A 16,256-nucleotide genomic window follows, 5' to 3' on the forward strand; every position below is an offset into this window, starting at 1 on the left:
CATACGGTGGAGGGCTCCGGATAGTCTCCTTTGTCCTTAGAGTTAATACTGACTCTATGCCTTTGTCACTGCCACTTCAAAGGGAACACCACTTATCATCATCATCATCATCATCATAGGGGAGTCGAGCCATAGTCGAGCAGACGACGTACCGCGTAGCGCTGCTCGCGTCCGGCGGCAAACGTGGCTCGCGCTTATGTTAAATTGCGCAATATGTCGCAATTTTTCTCTTTTCCCTTTCAGCAAGTGCAGGAAAAAGGGTCGACATAATTACAAAGCCGAGGACACAACACAGCGTCTGTGTTGTGTCCTCTCATCTGTCCTCGTTCATTTTGAATCACCGACTAGCCCAAGCTACCGTTCTCTTGTTTTGTTTTGTCGCCACATACCGACGAGGTATGACGCCTTCCTCTCCTCCTTGACTGGTTTTCGTGACGAAAGAGTGCGCGCAAGGAGGAGTTTAAGTAGGGTGCCTTGATGCGCGTTACATCGAGGCACGCTAAGTTTAAGTATGTGTGCACCAATGAGCAAAAGATGAATGAAAGGATTAGAGCGAAGATAATGGAAGGAAAATGAACCATCGTCGCGCCAATCTCCTGTAGTGGCGCCAAGTGATAAATCCTTCTGCTGAGCCGGTGCCTTTTCTATCTGCCGTCCACCTGTCGGACCTCAGCCGAGTGCTGCATTAACGTGGCTGTGCCCGTACTCGTGCATGGCGCCTGAGCTTGGACGCGTCTATCGGTGCGAATCAGCATGACGGCGCTACTCGAGGACATCCACGAGGGTTTAGAGCTGCCACAACGAGTGCGTCGTGCGGCATGTGTGAGGGGGAAGTATGCCTACTACCACTACGGATGCGACGGCCTCGACGACAGGGTACGTACTACATATGCGGTTCGGTGCTACGTGCCATAGGGCCGGATCACGCATCTCATTCTAGATCTGCTCACTTTCCAGAGCTTGGGTTTTGCGCAAAACAAATGCCTGATATGATCAACATTTGTAGTTGTGAACATAGGTCGGCGAAAATATTGGAAACTGTATCTTGCTCTGAGAGCTCACTCGGACTCAAGACTCACTAAACTTTTTCTCAACCCGCGGACTAAAACTCACCAACATATTGCTCAGTCGGACTCACTCAGACTCACGGCTTGACTTGAGTCTGAGTGAGTTGACTCATGCATGAGCCCGCTGGCTTAAAATTAGCTTTTCTGATCATGGTGTAAATGCTCTAAATGTCACAGAATCAGTGCTCTACGATACACCTTTTGATCTTATACCTTCAAATAGGAGTTATCAGTGGTTGCAATCCAGTAAGGACGTTTTTATGAAATGTGCGACTCACAGGAGATATTTTAATCAAGATCTTCCTGTGAAAGAGTTTGCGGGTGGGAGGTCATGGCACCCTCCCCACTCACACCTCTTATCAATAAACATTGAGGTGGAGCATGAACGCTAGTGCGTTGAGACGTGTGAATAGATTTGCATATAAACGTAAGCCGATGTAAGGCTTATAGTAATGCCGATAGGTGAGTAGATAGGACCATTGGTCAGCAATGAAAGGCGGAGCTCACTCAGACTCACTCGGTAAATATATTTTGCACTTAGGGCTCACTCGGACTCAGACTCACTAAAATTTCCCTCAACCGGACTCGCTCGAACTCAAACTCACCAACATATTGCTCAGCCGGACTCACATCACACTCAGACTTACGGCTCTATCTGAGTCTGAGTGAGTCTACTCATGAGTAAGTTTGCCAACCTATGGTTGTGATTAGCATGCATTGTCCATCTGTTGATCGGCAGTCATGCATTCATTAGCATTGTGGAGCAAGAAAATGCAAATGCTGAGCTTTTTTCCAACATGGTGTCACCATTTCATTTGCTCTAAATGGTTTGTTTCCACAAATATTCGTTCAGTTTTAAACATTCTGCTAAGCATCGACAACTGTTTTTTTTTTTTTTGGTAAAAGCATTGGCATCCGAAAAATAATTTTATGTTATGGAGTTCTATGTGCCAAAACTGCACTCAATGATGCCAGCCGTAGTTGGGCCCTGAAGATTAATTTCGACTACCTGGGGTTCTCGAACATCAGGGCCGTAGCCAGGAATTTTTTTTTTTGAGGGTGTATTATGTGTAGAACGGCTAAAACTGGTGGTCGCTGTGATAGTTGGCATGTAAGTATGTCATCCCAAGAGTATGAGAAGATTTTGGAGGGGGGTCCCCCTGTGGCCCTGTTGAACATGCACATAAATATAAGTGCATTCATCTCTTTTCGTTCTGCTGCAGCATCAAAGGTTTTACTCTGCAGATGAGCAGTTTGTGGTTAACACGTGCTGATGTTTACTTTCCACACCTATATAGATGTTACAGAATGCGATATTTTTCCTTAAACATAATAACATTGCAGTCGAAATGATGAGTTGCAAATAATCTTTTGCGCTGTAGGCCCAAGCCTTGACAATGCCTTACAGCTTCACATTATTTTGCAAAGGAGCATACACGGGTTAACTCTGGTGAACTGTACATTGAGTGCTGCCAGTTGTTGATAGAGGCTCTGCCTCTATGTGACGGCCTAAGGAACTCCACCACGTTGAGGTGTGGGACTTTCCTGCAGGGCTGGGGCTGTGGCTATCGGACACTGCAGACCATCTGTTCCTGGGTGCTATTCCAGAAGGCAGGGGTAAGTGGACTATCCACATTGCAGTCTAGCAAAGTTTTGTCAGCCTTGACAGCCAGTTGTGTACCGCAGCATGTGCCTAAAAGCAGCGGTGATGGCAAACTAGGCAACAAAGTGGGCATGGGGACGTGAATCATAAAATACATCCGATTGACGAAACGGCCATGGAGCCCAAAGGCCGTGGAATGTAAATCATGCTGTTCATGACATGCATGTCATGATTTGCATGATATGACCTGTCATTTATGTTCGTAATAAGGCCATGTTATGACACACCAATTTTGGTATACATCCGATTAATGAAACGGCCAGGAGAGCACAAAGTCGTAGGCGGCTGGCTAGATAGATAGATAGATAGATAGATAGATAGATAGATAGATAGATATAGATAGATAGATAGATAGATAGATAGATAGATAGATAGATAGATAGATACGCTCAAAGTCGCAGAAGTTCGCTAAGAAATGCTTTGCATTTAAAAGTAAGTTACGAGAAAAAAGTGACTGTTGAGATAACAATAAATTCAAGAGAAGTGTGTTAGCGTAACTTCAAGCCCATGGTTGGGCACTTGCAGGGTTGAGCTCTTCTGACAGTAATCTACAGCACCTTGATAATGTATGCGTCAGAGGACACCAAGCATCTCAGGGTGCTTTCTTGCATGCTGGAAACCATGAAAGTTCTGGAAAATGCACCAAACTTCTGAATGCGCTTGCACATTCCGGAACATCGCACATTCCTGGAAGGTGCCACCTGAGTAACTAGACAGATATTTTTACAGGTTTTTATCTGTGATAAAATATCCCATAGGATGAACCGTAGTGTGGTTGCTAATGCTGCACAAACGAGTAATGACAGAATGAGGCTGTTCAGGTTACCACAACAGTTCCTAACTGGTAGACCATTTAATCGCATCTCTTAATGAAACAACTGTAAAGACATTTATTGAACACCGCTCTAAGGGTCAACCGTTAGCTCAACCAACAGCTCAATTCAGGGAGCACGAGTGGCGTCCACAGCAATGCACGGTAGAGACAAACGCACCAGATAGCGCTGGCGAGGATGCCCTGTTATAGCATTACTCGCCATAATTACCTCCGGGGATGAAAAGGGTGACCTAGCAGTACGTCACTATGAATGGATCATTGTATGTCTTGAGACGCTCGATGTTGACAACGTCATGTCCATGACGGCGCATGTTTGAAGACGGTTCAGTGGGTTCAGCCACATAGTTGACGGGTGATGCGCATTCGATAACTCTTGAGGGACCTTCATATTTGGGCAGTAACTTAGACAAGAGACCAGATGCAGTAGTTGGAAACGAGAGCCACATAAGCGCTCCAGGAAGGATCGTGGTCGCAGAAGTAGTGTCGCCGCAAATGCTCTTCTGGCACTCTTGGTTGTTCGAGGTAAAGGCCCGTGCGAGGTCGCGGCACTCTTCGGCATGTCTCACCGTGTCAGATGTGATGAAAAGTTTGTAAGCAGGGGGTGTATGCTGGAGCCGGCGTTTCGACAACCAGACTTGTCTTCTTCAAGGCTGTGACTATCAGATATGGGCGCATACTCGGAAGCGTTCGGCTGGTACAGTAGAATTGTGTCGATGATGTGTGATCGGTGCCGACTGTACAATAGGAAATGGGTGAAAAGCCAGTGGTGCTCTGAGTGAAATCTAAGAGGACAGACTTTTGGGCTAGTTGGTTCGTTACGTTCATTGAAGCCATAGCGCGGATAAGACAGGGACCACAGAAAGAGGACAGGACGTGCGCTCGTCCTGTCCTCTTTCTGTGGTCCCTGTCTTATCCGCGCGGTGCTCTGAGTGGTGGTGTTGTATGCGTAGGTTACAAAGGGCAGAAAGGTATTCCAATTAGTGTGTTCGGAGACCACATACATTGAAAGCATGATGCCGAGCATGCAGTTGAAGCGCTCTGTAAGGCCACTGGTTTGTGGGTGGCACGCCGTTGCCGTGCGATAAGCCATGTGGCACTCTTTAGGAATGGCTTCAACTACTTCGGAGAGGAAGACAGGGCCGCGGTCACAGAGCAGCTCTTGGGGTGGCCCGTGACGTAGGATAAATAAATCGACGAAGCAGGAAGGAGGCAACATCACGCACTGTAGCCACCGGAAGCACAGCAAGTCTCAACGTATGGCGTCAGGTGGTAAACTGTCGCAATGACCCAGCAGCTGTCATCGGAAGGGGCCCATACGAACCGATGCCAACGTGCCCAAAGGACCTGCTCAAGGTAAGGGTTGCAGACTAGCTGGCAAGAGGCAGGGTGAAGATTTCCGGCGCTGGCAATTGGGGCAAGTACACACAAACTTCTGGATGTAGCAGTACATTCACTGTCAGTAGAACCGCTGTTGAAGGCACTGGTAAGTCTTGAAAATTCCAGGGTGTGCACACTTCGGATTAGCATGGAAAGCTGTGCATATTTCGGAACACAGGCTGCAAGGTGCTACTAACAGCAACTTGTGGCCATCAGAGCGGTAATTGTGTCGATGGGCGAGGCCATCGCGAATGGTGAAATGTTGAGCTTGACGGCGCTCCGTGCGAGTGGTGGGCAGTGTCGATAAAGGATAACACGGCGCCAAGTGGCTGCTCCCAATTCCAGCAACGTGCAACATGACCGGCGTAGCCGCAGGTAAAGCATATAGGCTGGTTGTCCTACTTACGCTCAGGTTCAATGTAGCGGTCCCCGTCCACACTGGAGGATGCGCTTGATGGAGTGGCTGGGGATAGACAGGGCTGCATGGCAGGATGCACATGGGGCCTAGCCACGATGTCTGCATAACTGAGAGGTACACCAGGAGAGGGTATGTGGGACCTGGCGACGACTTCAGTGTAGCTGAGCCGTGCTGGCGTCGGGACCTGTTGGGGTGGTGGAACGACTTCAGCATCGCTTCATGGCGCAGGCACTGGTCTGGCAATATGTCTGCTATTTCTTGCTCAATCGCTCGGCGGAGCAGAGGCGTTAAGCTCGAAGTGGGCTGTTGTACATGCGATGGATGAGCAAAAGGCACCAAGGAGGGCTGGCATGCAACTTCCTCCTGCAAGAACACTTTCATTCCCGCAAACAGTGCAGACTGGTCAAAGGTGGAGGCCAAACCAGCAACGTCTTCGTCGCTTGATAAAGGTCGACAAGTCAACGAGCGCTGCCTGCATATCTCCTCATAACTTTGGCATAAAGTGACTATTTCTGTTATGGACTGTGGGTTTTTCACAAGTAGCATGTTGAAGGCAGCGTCCTCTATGACTTTCATGATATTTCTGGTCTTGTGTGATTCCGACATTGTCACGTCAGCCCGCTTACACAAGCCCAGGATGTCTTCAATATAGACCTACTCCATGTTTGTAAACAACGGTAGGCACCGTTGACATATTTAGGCACTTATAGCGACGTCGCTGCACGTAGGTTCCACGATGCCCAAAGCTGTGCTCCGTCCTCTATGATCACATGACAACTAGCACAGCAGCTGCAAAGCTGTCTCCAAGCACCACGCGTTGGGGCTCATCCCGCGTGTTTACAAGGCCGGCAGCGACAGAGGAAGTTTTAGTGGGCCCAAGAAGCACTTTGAAATGAACATATAAAATTATGTTGACGTGCAACTGTACCTCTGAGAACCTCACTAAAAGACCAGGCATTTTAATGCCTTGAATGTGACTGGTTTGTAAAATTTCATCGACGTTGCTGCAGTCTCAGTGACACGTGTACATTTGAATTTGTTAACTAATCCAAGAACCATCCCCCTAGCCCAGCAAGACACTCTTTGGTACGATATGAAAATTCGCAGAGTAAAATTATGGACACGTACATAATCGCTACGGTAAACCCTTGCATATAAACAAATGTGCCGGGTTAGTTACTCATGCAAATGTGAAGGACGATCCCGGTGACACTTTCACAGGTGATACGGCTGTGCTAACATATTAAACAATTGCTGCACACCATGGACAAGGCTGCTGCATAGTACATACCTGTCAGGTTCGCCAACCGCGGGTAGCGGCTCTGCCCATACACTCAAGTCGAGACCACGAAGGCCGTGAAGGAAATGTACAGCCTGTACATTTCATGTGTGCAGTCGGTCTGAGGAGTCTAACAGACATGGAAATCGGACCTTGCTTGATAAGACCAACAAACATGATCTGCCTTGAAGAAGAGCCTAAGGTCTAGAAACTGTAACTCTTCCGTCTCTGGATCTTCAAAAGTGAACCTAAGACCTTGTTCTTGTTCCTTAAACACCTTCACAACGTCAATGACGGATCTCTGGAAGTTATGTCTACTGATGAAAGCCAAATAATCATCTACATGGCGAAAAATGTGGGAAACTAAGTCACCCAGTTTACTTCTAATTCCACGAAACTTGGAAGAATGTTGCTCAATACAGGTGCTACACAGAAACATATGCGAACTCCTACCCTTTGCTCTTTCCTTCCCACTCACCGAACGTGGACTTCAAGTAAAATTCCAGAAGCTCTAGGAAGCTAGCGACTGAAGTTCTGCAGTTGTCGACGAAGCCTAACTCATTCCTTTGCCCGTGGATGCAATCCTTGACAAATTTTAATAGCTGTGCATGTGGCAAGGAATAATATAGATTTTATATGCCCATACTAAAGTCTAAGCAGCCCCCTGGGTTATGAATAACGAAAGCCGTGAACGCGAGGCTTACTTTCGGTGTGATTGTGAGCGCGCAGATGGGCACCATGCAATAACCATGCAGCTCACGACGATCAAATCAGCCAATGGCCGTGCACTTTTGGTTTATGGGTCATTTCTGTTTATGGCATCATTTGTCAAGAGAAGAGGGAACAATTTCTCGCTGACTTTGAGAAATAATTGTAAATTCCAGGCCACGTGCTGTGCTATAATGTTTGGCTCGAGTGTTCTCGGGAGCCTTGATTACCTATTGGCAGTGTTTTCTGACCATGCCGAAAAAGTTTTGCAGAGCCCCTTTAAAGCCTAGCGCGTGCAACGCAATAACTTGGCCGGCACACGCTCTCTTTGTCCTCTTCTCCATCTTCTACTTCACTCCCAGAACACATGTGCCGATTTGTCCGGCGTGTGATGAATAACTCGGATGTGCGAAAGAAGAGAGAGCGAGATTGTTGGAGGAAGGAAAGGAGGAGGAACCAAGTGGAGAGGAGAAGGAGTAGAAATAAATAAAACAAGAACTTTCTTGGCGAGGCGGGATTCAAACCCTGGTACCCACGGTTCGAAGGCAAGTGTTGTAACCACTCGGCTATCTGTTCACGCTAGCCAAACAAGTGTTTATGGGAACCACGTGATTGAATTGCTCTGGGCAAGAGAATGAGGAAAGGATAAAGAGAGAAACAGAGGGAGAGAAAAATGCGGGAAGTTTGTTGCAGGCACAGCGAAGCTGGTTGATCCTCGGCTCGTCTTGCTGCAGCACGGGAATCACAACGCTGGCACTGATTGGATCTGGCGTGCTTGCCCGAAAAAGCGGCAGCCCAGAGACGGCGACGAGTGGATCCGGAATATGCGCAAAGCTTGCCATTCTGAATGTGTTGAAATCACTGTCTCTGAGCCACGGTGTAAGAAACTGGTCGTTGCCATGGCGACGGCTCAGCGGCGACTGCTCTTTGGCGCAGCGGCGGCTTGGCTGTTTTTAGCACGGGTGGCGTGCAACTGTGGCGGTTACCATGTCAATGGCGCAGCAGGAGTTTTTTTGTTAAACGGGCCCTGCAACAATATTAGCGCATAAAGCTTCACAAATCACTTGTCGCAAAAAGTTTTAGAATCCGTCAAGTACGAGCGGAGTTACAGGTATTTGTCGCACGCCTCAAGTGCTTTCTCTCTCCTCTCGTACCAGTGAGCGCACTGAAAGCTACGTAGGGAGGGGGACGACAAGGAGGCAAAAAGATGCAGCCCTTCGCCAGTGCGCGTCGTGACCTCGGGTACTTTCTGTTCTTTTTTTCTTCGGACGCGCGGCTGACTTTCGGTGTAATGGTGAGCACGTGCGTGGGCACGTGCCGGCATCCTACGGCAAACACGGTAACTACTCACTTCAAAATGCTAAAATCAGCTAATGGCGAGGAACTTGAGTATATAATGCAGTGATTTTGAGTATATAGCATCATTTGTCGAAAGAATAGGGAGTGATTCTTAGATTACAGACGAGTCCACTTATAACAATATTGAGGTGCCATGAAAATATCATTGTTATAACCGATTATTGTTCTAAGCGGGTTATGCCGAAAATAACAAAGAAAACGTGACAAACAAGAGCATTTAATGAGGGGAACATGATAAACAAGAGCACCTAATGAGGGGGAAGTTGCTTACACTTTTCACTTTTTAGCAGGTAGAAAACCGTAAGCAGTGAGCTTCGACTGCTTACGTCGCATGCCACCGCTGCAGTCGAAGCGGTGGCACGCGAGCCGCTTCGGCACGCACTCGCCGCGTGCGAGGCCAAGTGCGCTATCGCCTGGCCGCCGCGCGTATGCTCTCATGCCCTTTTGCGTAATAGGCGGGGTTGGGGTTGCATTGTCGCAGCGTTTGTGCATTTTTGTTTCGTTCAGGGTTGGTTCCAGTGCCCACATTTAATTGTTATAACCGATATTGCATCATGACAGCATTGTTATAAGCGGTTTATTTTGCCATAGAATACAATGAAAAGCTGACGGTGCCGCGGCTGTCCATTGTTATATCCGATATATTGTTAAAACCGGTATTGTTATAAGTGGACTCGACTGTACTTCGAGAATTAATTGTAAGTTCCCGGCCACGTGCTGTGCTATGATGTTTGGCTCATGTTTTCTCGGGAGCCTCGACTACCGATCGGCAGTGTTTTCTGACCGTGCTCAAAAAGTGTTGCAGGGCCCCTTTAACGGACTTCTTACTGCCAGCTTCAACAGCGAAGCTGTCAAAGGAGGCATTCGTAATTCGTATGATGCTAAGCCATGTCAATTATGAATCCTCACCCTCACTTACCTTTGCTATACTATACAATGCGCCATATGAATGTTCGCCAGAGGGTGAGGAGGCGTGATGTGAGGAGGAGGGCCTGTTTCCACAGTGTTCGCATCTGCTCGCCCAATTTTGTTTCATGCACATGTTTTTTTACTAGAAGGGCACAAGCAAAACTCGGTGTAAGCCTTGCAGGGAACTTTCTCTCGTGCTTAACTAATCCTTTTTGTGTAGTGTGAAGGTTGTGGGCTCACGCCCCAGCAACCGCAACAGTGTTGTTTCATCCACTTTGATTCCTTTCCAGTAACATCATAATTACTATGCCGCACTTGGGACTAGAAACAACGTCTCCTCTGCCTTCCCTGGCTTCATTCTCTGCTGGCATCGTGAGGTTGTGCATAGCAAGAATTAGACGAGTCCTTCGAACCATTCTCCTTTCGTTTTTCTCTCTGTTGTTCAATAAGAAAGCATTTCTTTGAATGCGGTCCTACAATTCACTTAATGTGCTGGCTCCATGGAGCACGTAATAAAGACGCATGATTTGGGAAGGTGAACAAAACTATTTCAAGAGGCTAACATTCACATGTATACTGAGCATATACTACGGGTTCTTCTTCTTGAATTAAAATACGTAGGTGGTATTGACGCATGCATCAGTGAAGTGAATGGGCTCCAGTTAACTTTCTATTTTATTCTTTTTGAGTGAGAATAATATTATTTGGGAAGTCATGGGATGAAACGAGAGAGATAGTAGCTTGGAGTATGCAATAACTAGCTCTGCTCATTTTTTGAAGTTCAACGGCGCTCAAAAAAACATAGGCAAGAAAGAGGGGGAAGGTGCACAGTGCTGCACCTGCCCTCTCTTTCCTGTCTACATTTTCTTGTGCGCTGTTTTTCTTCAGAAAGTGAATATGCACCAACTGTAGCCCAACGTGCCGTTTTGTAACTAACATGTAATTATGCTTATATGCTTACACTTGCAAGATTAGAAAAAAAAATTATTTTGTCATAGGAGATTCGGGAGCAATGCAGTGAATTAATGACATCACTATATTGCTTAAAAATGTGTTTCAGTACCTTCAGTGTCAGCATTCATTGCGAGATTGGTTCTGCCAGAGCTTTTTCTTATTTTTTCAAATGCTGACCTTTGAAAATATGCTGTGTAGTACAAGGATGCACGTGACCTTAGTGTGTTTAGTAAAACACGGGGTTCTGGCTGGCATCGAAGCCAGGTATTCTGGATGGCAGCGCAGTATTCTACCACAGAGCCCCGGCAGTGCTTGAAAACGCTTTGGCAAATGTCTCTATACATGCAGTAAAACGGCGCCAGTGAACACAAGGGACCAACTGAAGAGGAACCACACGACACACCCTGTGTACGAGTCGTTCCTCTGGTGGTCTGCTGGTGCTGTTTTACTGCAAGTATGAAACAACTAGCTCAAAATAAGTCTTGTCCCTATACAGTCGTCATATCAGGCAAGTAGCCACATTGACAGCTGTAGCGTTGCGTGGCAGAAGCGTACAATTGCGCCATGTGAATTGCATAATCAGTGGGCAGTTGAAAAGGTCTGAACTCCAATTCGTCATCGTCATCATTGTCAGCCACTGCGTCAACAGTGCTTGTGTAGCCTCTCAAGCTCCAATTACTGTGATGATGATGAGGTGTCTTTGAGGTGTCTTAAGTGAATGCATAAGATACCCTGCGAGTTTTATTTTATTCTTCAAATTATGCGTGAGCTAACTATTGCTATATCCATGACGGGGAACCAAAACTTTTCGCGGCAGTTTGTGATTAATGCAGCCGCATCTGGGTTGACTGCAGTAGAGAGTTGCTGCATGACAGTGGTATAACTTGACATAGGCAAAGCTAAAATTTCAAAGTGCTCAGTCATCTGGTTGGGCCTCGATACCGAAGTGTGTTTCAGGAAGAAGCAAAGCCTGTGCCGAGCATTGCCGAGATCCAGGCCGCCCTCGTGTCCCTTGGGGACAAGGAGGCCCACTTCGAGGGCTCTTGCGACTGGATTGGCAGCACGGAAGTGTTCCTCTGTCTCGACCACTTCTACCAGGTGAGAGCCCCGAGGTGCCACCAAATTGGCTGGCTCCTTAGCTACATGTTGGGTGCAAGGACCACCACTGGAGATGCTGCAATCGCTGTGACGTGCAGGGTTGGATCACGTGACCTCGTCTCGCGCTGGCGAAGGGAGGCGGACGATTGAATGCGTTGTTTTTAACCGCGTTTTCGCTTTTCAACAGCGTTGTTTTGCTCTCACTTCTTGTGCGTGGACCCCTAGAGACTACACAATCCGGAAAAGTGCAGTAAAAGTTATCGGCGGCATGGTGCTTTTCTGCTCCGTGCCACAGTGCAGTGCGTATGCGAAGGGGCCAGGCGTGAGCTTTCACTTTTACCGCCACCCTGCTTTTCACGAGCATGATGCTGCTGTCACCTGTCTTTCTTTTTGTTATTTTAAGCCTATGGTGTTAAAATGGACACCGACCACGAATATTCACATAAAAGCAAGATGTTCTGGCTCCCGCATGGGAGCCTTGTTCACAGCGAAAAATGATTGCACAAACAGTCCGGTTATGTATGTTTTAAAATATGACGTATACAACGCACGGACACGTGTGGAAAGCTGCCATCATGACGATTAAGTGCATGCGCCGTTGTCTAGATTGTGAGAGATTCAAGGTAAGGCCAAAAAGTCCAGTTCTTTTCTCTTTCCGTTATCTTTGCCTTATCCCAGTCTATTTCATGGCCAGTTGCTTCTGTGTGTTCGGCCAGCGCGTTCGATGAAACCATTCTTACGTCATACATGTGCTGCTTGAGTCTGCTGAAAGTTACCTGTCTCGCCGACGTAGCTTCCACCACAGTTTGTGCCGCCCCCCCCTTGTCCATTTTAATTGTCCTCGTGTCTTTTCCCGACCACACGGGTTTCCGTCAGACTCTCGACTTCAGCCCATCGGGTTCCTTGCTTATTAGAATATTTCTGTAAAATGAGCATATAGCCAGTGTCACTTGTTCTTCTCTACGTTGTTTTATGCTACAGGTGAAAACGTGGCCAGCTTCGAACACTAATTCACCTTCTAACAGCAGCCGTGAAGTGTCATACTGCTTATCAGTGAAGCTTTATAAATGCTGAACGCTGGTATTTTCACTGCAACATAATATTGCCATTTAGACCACGGTAAGTTACACCTTTCAGCATTGAATGAAGGAAAGAAGATGACTTTTAAGGGCTCGTTTTTGTTTGTTATACACAACATTAATGAGAATTAACAGACAATAATGTCTGTTAGTTCTCATTAATACCTTTCAGCATTGTCATTCAAGTGCGCAAGTAATACGGCCGGCTGGCACGCGATGCATTTGCTATCGCAATCGAGCCCGATTGGGACCATATTTTTCGATTGCAACTGGCTCCTTTGTGCAAGCTGGATAACGGAGGCAATCGTCGAAAATTTTCGTCCCGATGTGGCTTGGTGGCGATCGAAAATGCACTGTGTGACAACCTTAGACAATTCGTGCAATGAGAAGCAACAGATAGATATTAAAATTGTGCCGCAGACAAACTCATGTGAAATAAATGTTATCTAGCTACAACACTGAATGAGGCGCGCGCGTACGTGTGACTCTCATGGATTTGTCTCCAGTCATATGAGAAAGGTTGCGGCTGCATGAATCTCTAAGCATACTGGATTGCTTCCCACAAAGCGGAAAAATCGCTTTGGCCGTGCTTCATAGGGCCATGTGTACCAAACAGGAATGTAAATTTGCCCATGCTTGTCGTGTCAACTGCGGCCCATTTTATATGCAAACCTACAATGAATAAAGTTGCACGGTTGCCCGCATTTCTTGCAGCACAAATATGTTTCTTTGCTGCAAGCACGCGCTAAAGCCCATTTGACGCAAAATGATTCGTTACCTTTTACAAAAGCAGCGTGTGTGGCCCCAGTGGTCCATAGCAGACAACGCCGGCAGTCAGGACGCTGTCTAAGGCATTATGAGGACGTAATATTTCTTTCTAAGCAGTTGCATTTCGTACAGTCAGTGACAAAGCCGCAGCAGTATTTTACTGATTTCGTTGAACTGAAGTACAACAATAATAATAAAAAAAGCAGACGTGAAAGCAGCTGCGGGCTGTGCGGGAGGGGGCTGGCGGAGCAATCCAACCTTGCACGTCACTGGGATGCCTCCGCATGGCGGCGCCACGGTATGTCCTCGCGTCCAATACACTGTGTTACCCCAACCTTTCTTTCGGGTTTCAAGTTTGCAGAGGTACTAAACGATAGACAGTGTTGCCACAAAAAGTCTAAGGTAAGTTAATTGTTATTTAATTGAAATGTACGACCACTTGGAAAAAAAATGACAGGTTCGTAAATATGAATAGGCTAAAGTACAGAGCAAAGAGAAAAATGGCGGTGTTATTTGCATATGCGCAGTGTTTACAATAGTAAACTTTATGGCTAACGTTTTATAATTAGCAAATGGTGCACATATTTTGGTATATTATATCCCTTGATTAATTTTCACTTTCATGTTACTTGCTCTGACTGTGGTTGAGTTTTACTGAACAAGTAAGATTGAAAACAGAAATTAATAATAATAAAAAACATGAAAAGCAGATCACTCTGTTCTATTTGCGCATCTTTCTTTCCAGCCTGCTTGTATTTGGTGTTTCTTGGTCAGAAAAAAAAAAAATGTTTCATTGTACAGTGTGGCTTGGTTCTGTGGAGTTTCATGAAACGTTACAGCTCACATAGATGGGGACGAAGGAAGAACACACAAGACACAGCGCTGTCTTGTGTGTTCTTCCTTTGTCCCTGTCTATGTGCGCTGTAATGTTTCATGATGCAGTGCCAACTAGCCCACCAAGCCATCCTCGTGATCTCTGAAGCTGTAAGAGGGTATCAACTTGAGCTTGTTGGCATGGCTTCATCGTCAGAAACAGCGCAGGTACACGGGACTAGAAAGACAGACAGGACTTTTCGCTGGCTAACAACATGAGCAACTATTTCGTGCAAACACATATATACGCTTCCTTGGAAATAGATAAACAAGAAAATGTGAGGGAAAGGGGAAGCCCTGTGCATGCGCCATGACTAGTATACATGAAAAAGCAAAGATCAATCACGGAGGTAAATAATCTCCTTGTCGGTTAGTGCGATGGACGGTGCACTTACACATGATGGCCCAATGGAATGAATCGTGAACGCTCCATACATTTCCCGGGCGTGGCAATCACGATATCTGCGTAAGATATGCGTCTGTTCAATGATGAAGCTATGATGAAGCGCCCGGGAAATCTATGACGCGTTCACGATTCATTCCATTGGGCCATCATGTGTAAGCGCACCGTCCATCGCACTAACCGACAAGGAGATTAATTACCTCCGTGATTGATCTTTGCTTTTTCATGTATACTAGTCACGGCGCATGCACAGGGCTTCCCCTTTCCCTCACATTTTCTTGTTTATCTATTTCCAAGGAAGCGTATATATGTGTTTGCACGAAATAGTTGCTCATGTTGTTAGCCAGCGAAAAGTCCTGTCTGTCTTTCTAGTCCCGTGTGCCTGCGCTGTTTCCTATGATGAAGCTATGAAGCTGTCTCTCGCATGAGACGGGTACATGTAACAGTGTGCCGAGTCAAGTGTGCAGTTGAGATAACTTGGCAGTTTGCATAGACAGTTGCCATTGTTTTCAAAAAGCACAAAGCTTTGATATATTAAACTTTTCAAGAGGCAGCACGTTAGGTGCCAATGTATGCTCTTTCGTCTTCAGTCATTTAAGATCCCCCCTTAAATGCGGGGGATCTTATGAGGGGCTAAAAAAAATCGATTTTGGGGGGGGAAAGAAATGCATTTTCAAATTTGAGTTTCCTTAGATTGCTGGTTCATTAAAGAACTTGCTCACCAATTTTGGTTATTATATGTGCAGCAGAAAAGAATAAAACAAATTCTTTTTGCTAGACGGTGGTGCGCATTTGCTGCCAAAAGTGTCTTAGAAAACGACCTTTTCGAGATGTGGCTGCAACGCGGGCAAGAAGTAGAACAAGAAGTGAATGCCCGTGGAAGAATGTTTGTTTTTCACGCATTTTAGTCACATGCAATTTTCTGTCGAGAGTACACCAGGGGACGAACAAATAAATTTAAAAAGGCACAATTTTAGCCGTGGTGACAGCAGAATCGCTTGCAAACTGAAACCAAAGCTCGAATTGGCTCAAACATATCACGTGACCATCCACTGCTGGTTTCACGCCAATTCTGAGTGTGCTACTTGGCTTATATCTATCAGTTCTTTCTCCTATGAGTTAATCGCGATCAGCGGATGGCCCGTGTTTTCATCAGCGCAGACCGTGTTGTCACCAACGTAGACCATGTTGTCACCAATCTACAAGGGATATAATTATAAATAATTAGTATATTTTTATTATTTTTGTAATAAAAGTTTTCCTAGGTTGGCATACCTGATTGGTCATTATGACAGCTATAAGTTTTCTTGTATTTGTGCTACAGCGTTGAAGTTTAGATTATGTTCTTATAGCAAGAAGGTAAGTCATCCCTGAAATTTTCATCCAAATATGGTAAAGCAGTTCAAAAGTTGACTCTTCAAGAACACACCTAAAAAAAGACCTGTGTATTAGCTAGCTGTATTTTC

At 46.2% G+C, this 16,256-nt stretch overlaps 1 protein-coding gene across 3 annotated transcripts in view; it reads left to right on the forward strand.

Annotated features, from left to right (window-relative positions):
- The first annotated feature begins 514 nt into the window (after positions 1 to 514).
- LOC119402456 (ufm1-specific protease 1) overlaps positions 515 to 16,256 on the forward strand; it is a 91,648-nt gene continuing 75,906 nt past the window's right edge. The window contains exons 1-3 of one of the 3 annotated variants that reach the window (XM_037669611.2): positions 515 to 876; positions 2,619 to 2,684; positions 11,517 to 11,667. In XM_037669611.2, coding sequence (XP_037525539.1) covers positions 836 to 876; positions 2,619 to 2,684; positions 11,517 to 11,667 — 258 coding nt within the window. In that variant the 5' untranslated portion in view covers positions 515 to 835. Of the gene's footprint in view, positions 877 to 2,618; positions 2,685 to 8,504; positions 8,687 to 11,516; positions 11,668 to 16,256 lie in introns of those variants that run through there. The other 2 variants (XM_037669609.2, XM_037669610.2) reach the window with 2 other exon arrangements.

Source organism: Rhipicephalus sanguineus, chromosome 8 (genome assembly GCF_013339695.2).
Source record: "Rhipicephalus sanguineus isolate Rsan-2018 chromosome 8, BIME_Rsan_1.4, whole genome shotgun sequence".
Classification (NCBI taxonomy): Eukaryota; Metazoa; Arthropoda; class Arachnida; order Ixodida; family Ixodidae; genus Rhipicephalus; species Rhipicephalus sanguineus.